The sequence below is a fragment of the Mercenaria mercenaria genome, chromosome 14, assembly GCF_021730395.1.
Source record: "Mercenaria mercenaria strain notata chromosome 14, MADL_Memer_1, whole genome shotgun sequence".
Taxonomy (NCBI): Eukaryota; Metazoa; Mollusca; class Bivalvia; order Venerida; family Veneridae; genus Mercenaria; species Mercenaria mercenaria.
Genome location: NC_069374.1, coordinates 44,772,485 through 44,789,593, shown reverse-complemented (window position 1 = coordinate 44,789,593; position 17,109 = coordinate 44,772,485). Strand labels below are relative to the sequence as shown.

General features: G+C 34.2%; 2 protein-coding genes across 2 annotated transcripts; one reads left to right on the top strand and one right to left on the bottom strand.

Annotated features, from left to right (window-relative positions):
* Positions 1-6,319: 6,319 nt before the first annotated feature.
* LOC123527479 (uncharacterized) lies at positions 6,320-7,855 on the top strand. Its single transcript, XM_045306955.2, has one exon. The coding sequence runs from the start codon at positions 6,320-6,322 to the stop codon at positions 7,433-7,435; it is 1,116 nt and encodes a 371-aa protein (XP_045162890.2). The 3' UTR covers positions 7,436-7,855.
* A 280-nt stretch (positions 7,856-8,135) lies between these two features.
* On the bottom strand, positions 8,136-16,835 carry LOC128548475 (glyoxylate reductase/hydroxypyruvate reductase-like). The gene is made up of 3 exons (XM_053523365.1): positions 16,399-16,835; positions 9,479-9,649; positions 8,136-8,749 (listed from the first exon to the last, which is right to left on the bottom strand). The coding sequence occupies exons 1-3, from the start codon at positions 16,601-16,603 to the stop codon at positions 8,154-8,156; spliced, it is 972 nt and encodes a 323-aa protein (XP_053379340.1). The 5' UTR covers positions 16,604-16,835; the 3' UTR covers positions 8,136-8,153.
* Positions 16,836-17,109: the final 274 nt, after the last annotated feature.

Sequence of the window (17,109 nt, the reverse complement as noted above, 5' to 3'; positions counted from 1 at the left end):
GGCGTATGAGAATTAAATTTATCCTTATTTAGATAAAAACCTCTATATCCTATTGAATAACATGAATAACATTACCTAAATAATTTTAAAAGTACAATAACATCGCTGACCTCGAAATCAAACTACATGTATAATACCTCTCCGCTGTGTACATGTACTCATGATTCCTCTACCGGGTACGCGTTATCAGTTATGTTGATTAGGGACGGGAACCAAATGCATCTAAATTATAAATCTACGCATGCGTCAATACCGATACGAGCAGATCTTACAGATGGCGGCAGTTAGAGGAAGGTAAGTACTGATGCAAAATAAAACGCAGACTGATGCATTCAATTTATAAATCGAAATAAACTTGCCCGGGAGAAAAGGCTAAAACTTGTCTAAGCTTTTTTCCACTATCTCCGTTTTTCTCTACTTTTATTTATAAATGGTCTCGTGTGTTCGGGATAAATACTTTTTCAACAACTTACTCATAAAAATGAATGTACAATCATATGAAAAACAAAGAAAAAAAATTGCGAATACAAGCAGATGTTTACTTTTACATGTACAACTTTGTCTGTATACAGGTCATATTTACCGACAACGAAAATAATACAGCATAATGCATCATCACATACATACAAAATACATATATTTTACAAAATGTTTTGCATATAAAATGTGCAACTCTATAACTAATTATCAAAACATGTTGACATTCCCTAAGTTCTGACATAAGCATAATTATGTTGCATATCATAGTGAAAATAATTTACAAAATAAGATATTTGCACAAAAATGAAATTTATACACGAAGCAGAACTGGGTTAGAGGCTTACATGCCGCCCACCACAACGTTTAGGTTTCACAAAAATATATTATACAAATAAAAAACAACAACAATAGCAACAACAACATCAACAACTGGTTAGCGGATTCCACGCCAAACACCACAATATACCAAAACAAGAGGTCTCTATGTTCTACCCCTAAATCGTAATTTACTACAACTAGCTGTAATTACGAGAATACTAACACACCATAATATAACAGGAAAACTCTGTGTAAATTAAATTTTTTAAAAACTTGTAATCCATTTTTATATATGACCGTTCAAGACAGAGTAGTTTGATAACTCTTTCTGTTCTAAAACAGAGTTTTTAGAACCTGTCGTTAACCGTCAAGCATGTATAACAGGTGTAAAATGGCCGCTGCTATTTAAATTCCGATGAAGTGTTTAAACATAATAGGCCTCTCAAACTGCAATTTTTTTACGCTAATAATTGTCATAGACCTTATGAATGAGACATAATTCAATGAAATATTCAAGACAACAAGAGCAAAATATCAGGCATTGTATTGTTAAAAAGTGCAACTGAATATTCTTATAGATTAAATATTATAGATTCTGTATATTAGAAAGTCTTTATAACTAGATTTTAAAGTCTTATCTGATAAGCTCGCTTGGTTCACAATACCAGCAAACATATGATAACTTGTAAACAGATATCAGTAGAACTGTAACCTTGATTCAAGTGTCGTTTCTCCCATAGGTCAGTTATATCATTGTACACACAGTTCTCATAATCTTGGTCAGTACACGAGGGAAAATAGCAGGATACTTTCCATACATAAATGATACCTGGATTACCGGACACTGAGCGTATGCAGTGTAATTTTGTGTTTTCTTTTACATCTTCACCTTGTACGCGTACCTTTGTCTGCCTATTTTGCTGTCCTCAACATAGAAAAACAACTGCGTTTTTAGTTTTGTATCCTCTCTTCTAGGTTGATGGATTATGAAAGTATTTATCTAAATACAAATACAAATATTTTACGTTGTGAATTTCGCATTCTCTATAAGAATTACATACATATGTGACTTGGTTTTGACATGGCTACCCGCGGCAACCTGTTCACCTTTACCAAGGGACGTTTCAAAAAAGTTCCTTTGTGTTGGACAGTTGAAATCGGACTCTGAGAAGCTGACATCACGCATACACAATTTAGACTAATGTCGCTGACTACAGTCATCTGTAAATTCATGTACAAACTTTAAATCGTACTTCAACTAGTCTTTCTGCTAAGGTTAAATCAAAAGTTTGCGAATAAGGTGCATTGTATCTCTGTCATGAGTATTGTTTTTTAAAAAATACAAAAGCATATTAAAGTTCTTTTAAAATGTTTGGTACATACGTTGAGCTTGATTCAGTATTTTCTATTCCATTGCGATATAATACAGTTACATGCATAGATACTTCATTACGTGAAAACATAATCAGATTGAATCTCGTCCAGAAGTACACACTTGAAGTCCTCCGAGTAAACACGTACCATGACAACATGCCCTTCCGGTAATTTATCTACAATACTATAGCTGGAAATTGGAAAGTGAGTTTTTGATATAATCCTACATTTCTTTCATTGTGGAAGTAACATTTTAAAACTGTTGCTTTTTAATATCTTTACCGTTTCTGTTCTTCTTACCTGTAAATACATAACGAAGTAGATAAAGACCAAACACGCTGTCAATTTTTAAAATTTACTATAGTTCCAACGTTTCAGATACATGCCTTCTTCAGGGAATAATAATAACAATAAACATACTCATACTTGTTCCAGGTTACAAAACTAGTTCTATCATCCAAATATTTTTGCCATCAACATAATTTTACTTACACCATATGTTGTACATACAATCCCGTTTTAAAAAGGACATTCTAAACATCTTTTATCATTAATTAAAAGAGGCGGGCTAAGTCTTTCTTCAGTAATATCATACAAAATTTTCCATAAAACATAATCACCTTTAAGATTTGGTCTTTTGTCCAAAATCGAGTTTTCTGCACTCTTTTGATTTTTGTAATAAGCGTGTTGTTTACATAAACAGATAATTCTGTATTTTTAATGCAGCATGGTTTTAGATATTCAAAGAGTCGTTGACCTATTTCATGATTTTCCTTCACAAAATTTAGATAGATACTTAATGTGTTTTAGATTTTCTCTGTATGCTTTTACGACAACGAGTTTTCTAATAAACTTTCTTTTATTATTGAGAGGTTTACGATTTTAGACCCAGTATTTCGCTATTTCATTACGGGCGCCTTCGCACAATTTGTCCTTTCTTGTCTTACCCGCGTATGGTAGGTTTACAGCTTCGCCACTGATTATCATTTTTTTTTTGTTAAGTTTCAAACCTTTGTTCACCAGTCGCCTGTTTAAACTGGAATGATTAGCTAGGGCACTTTGTAGTTTAGTAGTTTCAAGACTGTTGCCTACTAAACTTGTAAACTTGAGACAACTTCCTGAGTTTTTGTTCTGCTTTCTGTTGATACACATTTGAGAATACATAACGAAGTATGTACGTCAGACAGAACAGCATCTGCCAACTTTTCCCCATTTTTTCACCTTCACTCTTCATTACTTTTTCAAATTCAAGGCGCCGTCTTGTTATTAAGGCGGTAGGGTTGTTTGTTAGATAGAATTTCAGATCTTTTCTCAAGTGTATAATCTCTAATAGTATATTTTACACATTTCTCACCCCTGCTCTTTGGCATTCCGTTTTTGCACGCTTTTGTCCGAATTTTTCTTACTCTTTCTATTGTTAACTGGCTGATATATTCTTTCTTTTAGTGAAGTTTGTTTAGTTTCTCTAGATATTTTATGTATTTTTTATTTGTTGGTGTCTTTCTCTCAGACTGAGGCAAAGAGCTTCTATGTTTAGTGACAGCTTGTCTGTTTTCTTTTCTTTTTATTTTTATACCACTGTAATATTTTTGCCTAGAAAGATCTGTAGGAGGATTATCCTTTATCAGAAAATTAATTACACGTCTTTATACATTTTCACTACGTATCTCCATCCCAAAATTAGGTAAAAGATAGATCAGAACTTTAACGTATCATGTTTTAAACCAAAAGGAAAATATTACTTTGCACGTTTGTTTAAAAGTAAACTCGTTTCAGGGATCAGAGCGAGCATAAAAACATTATTATTTGTTCATACCCTTTGAATAAATATGTAAAACTACGACGTCTGAAAATTTCTAATTATTTCAAATATCAAATCGATTTTATACTCTCTTAAAATTGTTTGAATCCTTTTCCTCTACCTTCTTAAAGGTGAACAGATGTAAACATTTCAGTTAAATAAGTGATATTTTATTTTATCACGGCTGAACACATGTGAGAATAGCGCAGGATATTGCAAGCCTTAGTAATATTGGTGCACTGCAACACAACTGTGTTGCTCTGTTGCAAAGAAAATAAAGCTGTATTAAAACTATGACTTGAACTAAACTTTGAGAGGAGCTGCAGCCAGATCGATTAAGAAGTTTAGCCTTGATGACAATTTAAGTTAAGGCTAGTTTCTGAAAGGATTATGAAAGGGATATACTCATAAGCCTGTCCTGGTCTTTCTCTTTTGCCTTGCGACAAATCAAATGTATTTCCGTTAAACTTATTTTATGTTCTTTACAACGACACCCTTTGCATTAAAATACATATACATTTGTGAGTAACATCATGTTGAATATAGCAAATTATGGCTCTGATGCGTTTTCTGAATAGGAGAGATAGGTGTTTACATATATGCATTTGCATTCAATTTGTTGTTTATTATGTCTATAGAACTAAGGTTTTCTACGAATAATAATTATTGTGTAATATAAATATTGCTTAAATATCTTTCCCTAGATCCTTAAATGCACAATGCTGTAAAAATATAATGAAACAAGTGCGATTTTATATTAGCACGGTTTCAACGTAAGTAAGAACAGCAGAGGATAGTACACGCCTTCGTTATATGGCTGCACTACAACACCATGTAGATCTGTTGCAAGGGAAATAAAGCTTCTGTATTTAGATTCTGAACTAAACTAAAGGGCTGGATGACGATTTCTATTTAAACTAATTCCTCCATCATTTACAAAATTACAAATCGAAAGTATCTCCGTATACTCGTTCTAACTTCTAACGACGCCTTTTACTTTAGAATGCACACTTGCATTTTAAATATAGCAAATTATGGTCAGTCTGCGTTTTCTGAATAGGAGAGATTGGTGCTTACATAATTATATGCATTAGCATTCAATCTGGCCGTTCAATGTTATTTTCATTACTTGTCTTTTCTGATCACGCTGCTAATTCAATGAAATTGTCATTTCTGAACATTTCGAATCACGCAGTGATTCAATGTTATTATCATTACTGGTCCTTTCGGATCACGCGGTTCTTTTAATATTACCATCATTACTGGTCCTTTCGGATCACGCAGTCCATTCAATGTTATTATAATAACTGGTCCTTCTCAGATCATGCAGAGCATTCAATGTGGTTACCATTACTGGTCCTTTCGGATCACGCAGTCCATTCAATGTTATTATAATAACTGTTCCTTCTCAGATCATGCAGAGCATTCAATGTGGTTAACATTACTGGTCCTTCCGAACCACACAGTCCATCAATAATATTTTAATTACTGGTTCTCTTGCGGATCACGCAGTCTATTGAACGATATACCAGAAGGACTTGCAAGGGGGTTTGTCGGGTTTTGTTCATTACAATTCAGGAAAGACTCAACCAAACCGAGTCTGCTATTATTAAACTGGGATTTGTCTACGTTTCTAAATAATCTCCTTACTAGTATAATAATACTTGATCAGACCAATTCCTGTTCCAAATGCAAATATCAGCTTTTTGCAGATATATATAAGTTCCATTAACTAAATATATTGTTTTATTTCTTGATGTTATTAATGATTACCAAGTCAATATAGAAAACAAAGACTCTTGTTGAAGTCGTCATTAGCAGACGACATGCATTGTCATTTATAGACAAAAGCATTTAATCGGTATTGACAACTCATCGTTTTTAGTAAAACAATATAGACCAGGTTCTTTACTTAATGGAAATCCGTAGACAAATCAATAATTTGTGACATGCAATTGATTTGAAACATAATACATGCAAGCAAGCTTTTGTACCTAGTGAGGGAGCTTCATAACCAGTTGTCTTATCAGGACAAATTTAATGTTTTAACATACTTAGAGGGATTTTTACTGAAAGTGCTATGTTTTCATTTACGTTTCAAGTTAACCGATATAAATTATGATGTAGAGGCTATTACATATATTTTATCGGATTCTGCTTATCAAATGTATTTCGGTGATCATGTAACATGTCATGTTAATGGACAAGTAGAAGGACATTGCAGTGAAAAAAATATATTAACTATATATTTCGAACACACACACACACAATTCAAAGAGAGTGTGGTCTATACAAAGCAAGATGAAGCAATTGAGTTTTAAGAATCTAATAATTCAAGCCATCGTAATGTATCACGTTTTTGACGTTGCTTTGTTTGCAAATAGCTGCGGTGACGTAAAACTATATGATATACCGGCTAACACTACTGCAATAAACATCACGGCATGCAGCGGAACTAAAAAGATACAGAACAGAATTGCTGATCAAGCGCTATCATGGTCTCAAGCTGTGGAGAGTTGCAAAACGATGAAACTGGGTGCCGTTAGCGATACATTGCCTAACTGGGTCAGTGGAACTGACATAAGAAAATATTTAGAAGATATAAACTACAAAAACCTAAACTACACGTTTTGGTTTGGTATATTTCGGCCGCATCTACATGTACGGAAATGGTATTCTTTCCGAGGCGCGTGCAAAGAATACACGTACACAAATCCCTCAGGTGATCCTAACAATGGACAATGTGCTATAATCCGGAGAAATGAATTGGAAACATTTCATGAAAGCATACATGTTGAGGATTGTAATGAACATTATCCATATGTGTGCAACAGGTACCATGGTTGTAACTATTTCTTGGCATATAAAGGGTTTGATGTAATAGAGTCTCCATTAGGAGCAAATAGAATTGACATGCCGGATGTTTCACTTAATGTGTGCAAGGCGGAGTGTTATGACAGCTCGTTTTGTAATTCGTTTTCTTATTCTGATGATTTAAGCGTTTGCACATTGTATGAAAGACGCAAAGGATATGCCGCTCTGAACTATACCGTGAATATGTCAAGTTCGTCAAATGTAACGCATTACGCGAAAACAGGTTGCGTTGTTGAATTTATGTCAAACACAACTCATGTCTCTGAGTCATACGAAATTCTAAATCTTCCTGATTGTGGAGTTGACGAAGTGCCGCCGACATATTGTCCTTGTAAGAGCTATGAGCCCGACGAAAATGTCACGGTGACTGGTGATATTGTAAATGACATAATTAGAAACTTGACCATAGATCGAAAATCCACAGCTTCTTACCAGCGGAGATTGAAAAGTTCTACGGATGATCGTAAAGCGTCAAAAGCTTTTGGAACACTCGGAATACTTGTAATAATTGGGACACTTTCTTTGCTTGTGTTAGCGGATATATTCCTTCCGTTAAAAACGAAGTCAAACAAAAATAAGAAAAAGTAGTAAAAAACGCTACTGCATTAAGTCAAACTAACGAGGTAGACCTATTTTTTCAAGCAAATTGAGGTAGAATGGTCAAGAACTAACGGATGTCAGACGGACACAGCACCATCGCAATAGTAGAGAATCTATACTTTTATGCGACAGAACTTTCATAATTTCATTATTTCGGATGCGAGGGATATATCCAGTCATTCATAGTATATGCACAATTAAATCTGTTTCCAATGCCTAAACCTGGGGAGTCGTCGACAATAAATCACATTTATACTCTCTATTAATTAGCCTAAGTGTAAATTGGTATAATTGTCAATGATTAATATTTTTTCTATATGACTATTTACGTCATTTATCACAATTGTTTAATATCGTTATATTGTTTAACCATATATTCATTTTACAAATTAAAGCCTGGCGTTTGTTCCCAGTGTCTATATATTATTTTATGATCTAGTAATTCAAAAATGGTTTCTACTTTAAATGAAATGAGCTGAAACCTAAAATCCTAAATAGTAAGTCTTTCTGAAAGTAGATGTAATTTATAAAGATATAGGCAATAAATGTTCAGTATTTCTTCAATATCTCCATACTGGTAACGAAATTAATACTAGTATTTCAATAGTAGTATATTAGCCTTTTGATATGATTTACAAAAAACTAATAATTATAGAAAAAACACAGAAGTTCTACAGGACAGTGAGGAGAAGTTTCAGCACTCATTCTACTGCACCAAACCCACTGCATTTTGATTATCAAGTACTGCTAAAATGTTCTTTGCTGTTGTTTCCGACATACTGTTTCTAGAGTCCCAAGTGTTACTTCCCATGTGCGGAAGAACAATACAGTTCGGTTGACAAACAAGCGGGTGATCCGCCGGAAGTGGTTCTGGTTCAGTAACGTCCAGTCCCGCCGCAGCAATTTCACCAGAAATCAATGCCTCGAGTAGATCATCGTGTTGTATCACTCCGCCTCTTCCGCTATTCACCAATATGGCGTGCCTTTTCATCTTTTTGAAAGCAGATTTGTTGAATTTGTGCTTTGTTTGTGGCGTAAGATTACAGCAAATACAAATAACATCTGATTCAATCAAGAGCTTATCAAATTCTACGAAACTGGCCCCGAAGTCGTCTGCGTAACCTACTCTGCAAACGTCGTGGTACAAAATTGTTTTGACTCCGAATGGCTTCAGTCGCCTAGCAACGCCAAACCCAATCCGCCCGAGTCCAAGTATCCCAACTGTTTTCTGTGCCAGCTCCATACCACACAACCACATAGGCTTCCACTTCCCCCATTGGCCATCTTTAACAGCATGGACCCCTAATATAATATGAATAAAAAGTTTCGTAAGAAGACAAAATCATTGTACATATTATGTTCATCCTTTTTCATACGTGTATAAAAGAATTGCCATTTTGTAAAATTTACATTTAGAAGCATATATACCTGGCAGACTATGATTATATTTTATAGCAATCACAACTAGGGAAACGGACGGCAAAACTGAGTGTATTGAAAACACGAAAAAGCATTTTTGGTAGTCTTTCAGTAGATCTACATACGAAGATACATAAAGTTGTAAAGCAATTGAGCAAGGGCGTATGCAAAGCTAAACCCTTATGAAAACATTAAAAAGGACTATCAGTGTAGACAAAAACTGCAAAATACAAGAGATACAGGTAAGAAAAACTAAACTGTTTAATGTACATTTTTTATTATTCAACGATACAATATTGGATACGTTTAGATAAGTTTTACATGCCATATGAAACAGATTAAGATTTTGAGCTGTGCAACGCTTAAAACTCCGCCATGTTGTGACGTCATGTTTCCGAAAAATGGAGAGTAAGTTTCGCTCCGTGTCGCTAGCCGGACGTGTCTCTACTCTAGTGTTTGCAAGACAAATCTAGTCTTAAAATCAGCTTTTTTGCAAAATAAAATCAGGTTAATAGTTAAGTAATGAATCAAGGACTACTCATGAGATAAACTGACTGTCGTATATAAAATCGTAAAATAAAACCAGCCTATGAAACTAACAATTACACCTACCTTCTAGCAATCGCCGAGCAGTGAGCAACAGCAATGCCACTGTTAACTCAGCCACACTGTCTGTGGACACGTTAGGTGTGTTACAAACACGAATATCTCGTTCACGGCATGCTTCTAGATCAATGTGTTCATATCCAACAGACATTGTGGCTACAACCTGTAAATTTGGTCCTGAAAATAATTGAAAACTTTATTGTAGCTCATTATTATTAACAAACCAGTAGTATGCTTGTCCGACAGGCTTAAAATTAAGGTAAATCTTGTTTTTTCTGTAAGTTGCCTATAGGCCAAATTTAATTTCAATACATCAATGCAAACTAAATTTATTGAGCGGAAGCCATTTTTTGTATTTTTGACCTTGACCTTGAGCCAAATGACCCCAAAGGCAATCCCGACCTTTTTTTCTTTATCATTTATCTACAGACCAAGTTTGGTGTTTATAGCTTGTTCCAAACTAAAGTTATTGTGTGTAAACCAAGTTTTACGCGAGCCTGCCCGCCCGTCCGACGACATATCCCAATCCAATAACCGGTTTTCTACGAAAAAAAACCCGGCTTTCATCCGATATGAACGATAAATCTGAATAGCAAGGTAATTAGTCAAACTTTGTATAGAATGATCGTATTGTGCTATTGGAACGGGAGTGATATTCACTATCGTTAACAAAGACACAAAAACGAGTACATACAAGATAAAATATTCACATTTTCACTTCTGACCTAGTGAGCTGTGTCGTTCACTCTGCATTTAGTCTTGATGTGGTAAGCAAATGACGCTAATTTTATGAAAACCGGTCCAGTGGTTAGGAACATACCGAGGGGTGAATGCGAAAGAGTTCTAAGTGCATATAAATAAAGAAGCACTTCTTCGCATTCACCCCTCGATACGGAGCCAGCACAAAACTTGAGCTTTTTAATCTTTGACCTCTCAGTGTTACTTCGACTTTAATGTAGTGACCTGGGGTATGCAATTGCATGTCGGCTTGATCAGTTGATACTAATTTTATGAAAATTGTTCCAGAATTTACTTATGGTAAAAACAGCTTTTAACATGCCGTTGATAAAATGAAAAACAAGTAAGTACTTTATAATAAAGATAATACAGTCTTGCTGGTATCGAACAGGTTTTGTAATACAGGAAATATTTCTCTATATTTCCAATAAATTCCTATATTTCCTACGTAAAGTAACAACGCAACCTTTCCTATTTTTCGATATGTATTCGTGCAGGTTTTGTCCGAAGATATGATCTCTAGTTTAATTGTAGTTAATCAGATTTTGGTCAATTCATGAACTTGTTCAAAACTTTAACAACTAATCAGTTACACAAACTTGTGCTCACTGAGTTCTTAATATTAATGTTAGATTTTCACTTGTTTTAGAATTTGATATTCCTATCCTGGTTGCCCAACCAAGACGTTATTTTAGCATAAACATCAATTCAATAAACATTTTGTTCCTAAAGAACAATACTAATATAAGCACTATTGTATTATAGTTGCATCGAAAAGTATATAGTTTGCCAAAATTCATTAGAAATACAAGTTTATAAAAGTATCATTTAATTACTGTCCTCTGCCTATCTTGGTTGCGCAACCAAAATACAGTCAAACTCGCTTTATACGAACTCTTCGGGACCTGGGAAATGTGCTCGTATCAAACGAAATTCGTATTAACGAATGTATGACTACCGGGTAATTTGCACGAGCAAGTTGGGCAGTAACACCGGTATCGCCGGTGAATAGCTTCCGATAAATAAAATACAGTAGTGAATATATGCTCATTTAGTAGTTTTAACTGATTAAGTGAGTGTGTTCAGTTTACAATGAAATAACTCGTACTTAAGCACGTAAAAATGTATGAAAAATAAATTTTAATGTACAATTGTATTGAATCACCAAGTGTTTATAGCACATATCGATCTAGCACATATAGATACACAGGAATGCAGTAACGTGTATATGTCAATGCATTTTTGCAACAGGTACTTTACACATGGTATTTCAAACATTAACTTGAAAAAAAACTGTTAATTTTTTGTTGTATTTTTGATACTAAAAGTACACTATATAGCCCTAAAACGTACAATGAAATTGTATTTTCATGGAGAGGTGTACAAATGAAAGTAATTATCGCTGAATTGCTAAAGACATTATTACTTGGACTCGATTGTAATGAATAAAATAACTGCATACATTAATCTCATTATTATGTATTTATCGAATACATGTGATAATCACTTCGACTAAATATCAGCACTGTAGAGATTCAAACTGTTAAAAGATCAAGCGTAGCAAAAAAAAAGACCGCCGACTTCTAAAATTAGTTCGTATCAAAAAATGGAAACTTATAACATTTTAGCTCATTGGGACTTCCAAAACGTGTTCGTATCTCCCGAAAATTCGTATGAAGCGAGTTCGCTATTACCGAAATAATTTTACAAAGAAATAGAAGGACTCAGCCGGGGAATCCGGATTTTGTTCGTTATAGCCGAAAATTCGTATCAAGCGAGTTCGTATTAAGTGGACTCGACTGTAGATTGAAAATTGATGCATTTCAAAGGTACATGCATTTTGTTTCAGGTAGTTGAACTATCCCAATATTTACCAAATGCAATTGTAAAACAAGAGGGCCAAGATGGCCTTAGGTCGCTCACCTGAGAAACACACCATAACAGTGTAAACAAGTTTGACCTAGTGATTTCATGGAAACAAATATTCTGGCAAATTTTCATTAGGATTGGACCCAAAATGTGGTCTCTTGAGTTTAAACAAGTATTTTCTTTGATATGACCTCGTGACCTAGTTTTTTTACCCCAGATTACCCATATTCAAACATGGCCTAGATTTCATCAAGGCAATTATTCTGACCAAAGTTCATGAAGATCAATTCACAAATACAGCCTCTATAGCATACACTAGTTTTTTCTTTGATTTGACCTAGTGACCCCAGATGACCCATATTCCAACTCGACCTAGATTTCATCAAGGCAATTATTCTGACCCAATATCATGAAGATCAATTGAAAAATACAGCTTCTATCGCATACACAAGGTTTTCCTTTGATTTGTCCTAGTGACCTACTTTTTGATCCAAGATGACCCATATTCAGCTGCAACCTAGATTACATCAAGGCAATCATTCTGACTTAATTTTATAAAGATCAATTGAAAAATACAGCCTCTATTGCATACACAAGGTGTTTTTTTTATTTGACCTAGTGACCTACTTTTTGACCCCAGATGACCCATATTCAAATTCAATCTAGAATTTATCAAGGCAATCATTCTGACCAAATTTTATGAAGATCAATTGAAAAATACAGCTTCAATTGCATACACAAGGTTTTTCCTTGATTTGACCTAATGACCTAGTTTTTGTTCCTAAATGACCCATATTCAAAATCGACCTAGATTTGATCAAGGTAATCATTCTGACTAAATACCATGAAGATCAATTGAAAAATACAGCCTCTATCGCATAAACAAAGTTTTTCTTTGATTTGACCTAGTGACCTAGTTTTTGATCTAAGATGACCCATTTTCAAACACGGCCTAGATTTTATCAAGGCAATCGTTCTGACCAAATTTCACGAAGACCAATTGAAAAATTCAGCCTCTATCGCATACACAAGGTTTTTCTTTGATTTGACCTAGTGACCTAGTTTCTGATCCCAGATGATCCATATTCAGTCTAAACCTAAATTTTATCAAGGCAATCATTCTGACCAAATTTCATGAAGATCAACTGAAAAATACAGCTTCTATCGCATACACAAGGTTTTTCTTTGATTTGACCTAGTGACCTACTTTTTGATCTAAGATAACCGATTTTCAAACCTCTGCCTAGATTTTATCAAGGCAATCATTCTGACCAATTTTCATAAAGATCAGTTGAAAAATACAGCCTCTATTGCATACACAAGTTTTTTCTTTGATTTGACCTAGTGACCTAGTTTTTGACGAGATGACCCATTTTCGAACTTAGTCTAGATTTCATCATGGTTATCATTCTGACAAAATTTCATGAACATCAGTTGAAAAATACAGCCTCTATTGCATACACAAGGTTTTTCTATGATTTGACCTAGTGACCTAGTTTTTGATCCCAGATGACCCATTTTCATACTTGGCCTAGATTTCATTAGGGTAATCATTCTGACAAAATTTCATGAAGATCAAATGAAAAATACAGCCTCTATCGCATACACAAGCTAAATGTTGACGGACAGATGACAGACAGACAGACAGACGACAGACGACGGACATCGAGCGATCACAAAAACTCACCTGAGCTAACAAGAAATTATATTGAAATACAAAGAAATGGTCCGCCTTTTTAAATACTTTTGTATTAAAGGGAGGTAAATACAAGATTTCATGAAAAGTAATAAAATATACATTTCTAGCAGGAATCTCTCTCTGTATAATGGGTCTTTATGTTCCTTAAAATATATGAAAATTGCAAAATGTCATAAAATATTGCTCAACTGTAATACTATACATCTTTTGCATAAATGTCATACAGCTTCAACAGAACAGCGGGTATTTACTTTAATTAAGGACCTGCCTAGCAGAAAATATTAAATTATTATGTTATTGCATGGCGGCAAATAATTTATGCATAAACAACATCGACTGCATAGTAGAAAATAATTATTGTATATTATTAATTAGTGTCGACTACAAAAAAGAACAATATTGTTTTGCCTCAGTTATAAACGCTATGTCTGAAATACATGTATATTAGACTTGAATTTGTAATGTGTCTTATCCAAACCTGAACCAAACAACAGCTTCTATGAAAAGTTATATCTTCAAACTTTTAGATTCTTAAAGGAAGGGATTCATTCCATCTTCTTGAATTCACATATTTCTTACATAATGTTGATTTTTTTTTTCAGAGCAAAAATAAACAAAGAAACAAACCTAGGTCCCCAATTTTACAGGTAAAACGTCCAATCTGCCTAAAATGATATTTCTTTACCAGTTTAACTCGATATGACATCTTTTAAAATTATATCTTTATTGCGTGATCATTTTTATACATTTGATATTGAGCTCTGACCTTTGTCGTTTTAAACAAGTTTTTATTTAATCATACAACTTTGATATACTGAGTAATATGTGGAATAATAGAACATAGTTTTACTCCAAAAGTAATTAAATAAACCTTTTAGATGTTACAGTCAATATTTTCGTTCACTATCTAAGCCCTCATCGCTATATTTAAACTTAATGATTATAACATTTCGAGGAAAGATGTTTATCAATTTTATCAAACCCTAATGATGTGTTATTATGATTTAATGAAACATTATCAATTAACAAACCCTAAAATAGACTAGTGCTGTAAGTTTGTTAATTTACTGATTTAAATGTAAACAACCATTTATGCAATTAATGCAAGAGGCGTATCACTTGAAAATTTACGAGCCTTTAGAGTATATTACTTTTGCTTTGTTAAAATAACTGAGGATCTTGGCTTTCATTTTTCCGAAAGGCAGAGAGTGTAATAAGCATTTCAAATATATAGTGCATGTGTCAAAGACTCTATGAATTGTTTTCTTGACTTTGTGATCCAAGGGTAGTTTGTTATTTGCAAACACAAAATTTAATGTTTTAAGAATTCAGTGAGTAACCTTAAAAAGAACAGATTCCATCTTAGTTTTATCAAATACAATTCTATCTTTCAAATATCTTGACAAACCCGAGATTAAATCGGTTTGTGCATACAGTTTTATAGACTTCAAAGTTAAAACAAAATTATTTAATCTTTTATAAAAATTAATCATGTATGATTTTAATAATATCCATTGACTTTCCGAAACAAAATGAACAATCGTATCCGCCGCCAAAGGAAGTTTGTGGTGAAGAATGGCAACTGAAGAATATACCGCATAGGAATGAAAATACTTTGGGGGAGGGTGGCCAAACAAGGGTTCCAAAACTTCACAAGTTGATGGAAAAAAACGAAAAAATTGTTGGTGGTGCATATCGGGTGGATGACGTGAGAGCGAGGTTGGGAGTAGTACATCTTTGCATGTTGATAAATATTCGGATGAAATTTAAAGATTTAAAAAGATAAAATGGAAACAAATAAAAATGTCATGGATGTTTGGGTGGATCTGAGAGAGGGAGTGGGGGGGGGGGGAAGGTGTGGGTACAACACTTCACATGTTGATAATAAATGTTTATGGAAAAAAATGAAAGAAGTTTAATGAAATTCTTCCAATTAGATAGTTTGTTATGTATAAATATGTGGATTTTTAAACAATAAAAGGGCAATAACTCTGAAAGTACTAAAGAAATCCTGACGAACTTGTGAGCGCACTACCACATTATCTTGATCTGAATTAAATTAAGTTTCATAGTTCTAGGTCATATATGTCACAAGTTATGAAACAGAAATTGCCATATTTATGCAAATTTAGTACACTATTTATTTAACACTAGAAACTACTAAGGGCCATAACTCTGGTATTACTTGGGCAATCTGACTGAAACTAGACATGCCACGTTTCCATATATATTATGGTGAACATGTATATGAAGTTTTATTTAAGTATTTAAACCACTTCCTAGATATGGCTCTGGACAGACGGACGGACGGAAAGATGGACGAAAGGGTTCCTACATTACCCGATTTATGTCGCTACTCTTTTGTTCTCTCTATTGTTCTTTTAGCCACGTAAAAGTAAAAATAGCGACATAAAAGCTTACGGAATGAATGACATCAAAGTAAAAGTACAGTTGTTCCTATAGTTACCTAAGTATGAAAATGTGGGCTCGGACGGACGGACGGACAACGCCAAAAATATATCCCTCCGCCTTCTGCGAGGGATAATAAAAAGGTCAGGAAATATGAAATGCTTAATACCCATATGGGCCTATCAGCAACAAGGCAAATTCGTATACATACCAGCAGCATCCAGCACCTCGCCATCAATCGTATCCGTCAACATACAGAACAGAGCGTGGGCACCGGATATCCCCCGTATAAGCTCCTCCTTTGGAATCGCTTCATCGCTGTCCCAGAATTCCACATTACATCCAGCCTCTTCCAAAAGTTCGACTCCGGCTTGCGGAACTTTCCGTGTGACGAAAACTTTTCTTTGAATACCCATGGTAAATTTGAACAATGGTGTGTGTACAGTAGCACGAACGCTAACTATATTTTCCTTTAAATATTAAATACAGCGTTTATCGGAGATACTAAGTTCAATACTGTATCAGAAACCTGTTTTATTTGGTGTGATGAAACATGCTGCACGAATTTCTAAGACGTACTAAAGCCAGAGTTCTAGGCACTCCTTATATAAATACGATGTCTGGAAACGATCTGCTGCAAACTTCTTTCAACATTGCGAATCTCTATAGTAATTAATCGGATTTGGGTTTAATGTATCCTTGGTGAAAATTGACAAGCACAGTGGATCAATCAGCGGCAAGATTTGTAAGAGAAACATTTTAAAGGTTGCAAAATAATTGCGATGAAATAGAAGCTTTTTCACACAAAAATGTAGCTGTCACGATGTGTCGCAATTTTCCGTCATTAATGTGCTTTGAATTTTCTAAATGTTTAGCTAAGAATTAAATCGATCGTCTTTTAAATTTAGTACAAAAAAAAAAC

What these genes read in the sequence shown, in the direction of transcription:
- LOC128548475 (XM_053523365.1), bottom strand. Translation starts at nt 16,603, where the DNA reads ATGGGTATTCAAAGAAAAGTTTTCGTCACACGGAAAGTTCCGCAAGCC. An exon ending in CGAGGTGCTGGATGCTGCTG is followed by an intron (nt 9,650 to 16,398) that starts GTATGTATACGA and finishes AATTATTTTCAG; the next exon opens with GACCAAATTTACAGGTTGTA. An exon ending in TGCTCGGCGATTGCTAGAAG is followed by an intron (nt 8,750 to 9,478) that starts GTAGGTGTAATT and finishes ATATTATATTAG; the next exon opens with GGGTCCATGCTGTTAAAGAT.
- LOC123527479 (XM_045306955.2), top strand. Translation starts at nt 6,320, where the DNA reads ATGTATCACGTTTTTGACGTTGCTTTGTTTGCAAATAGCTGCGGTGAC.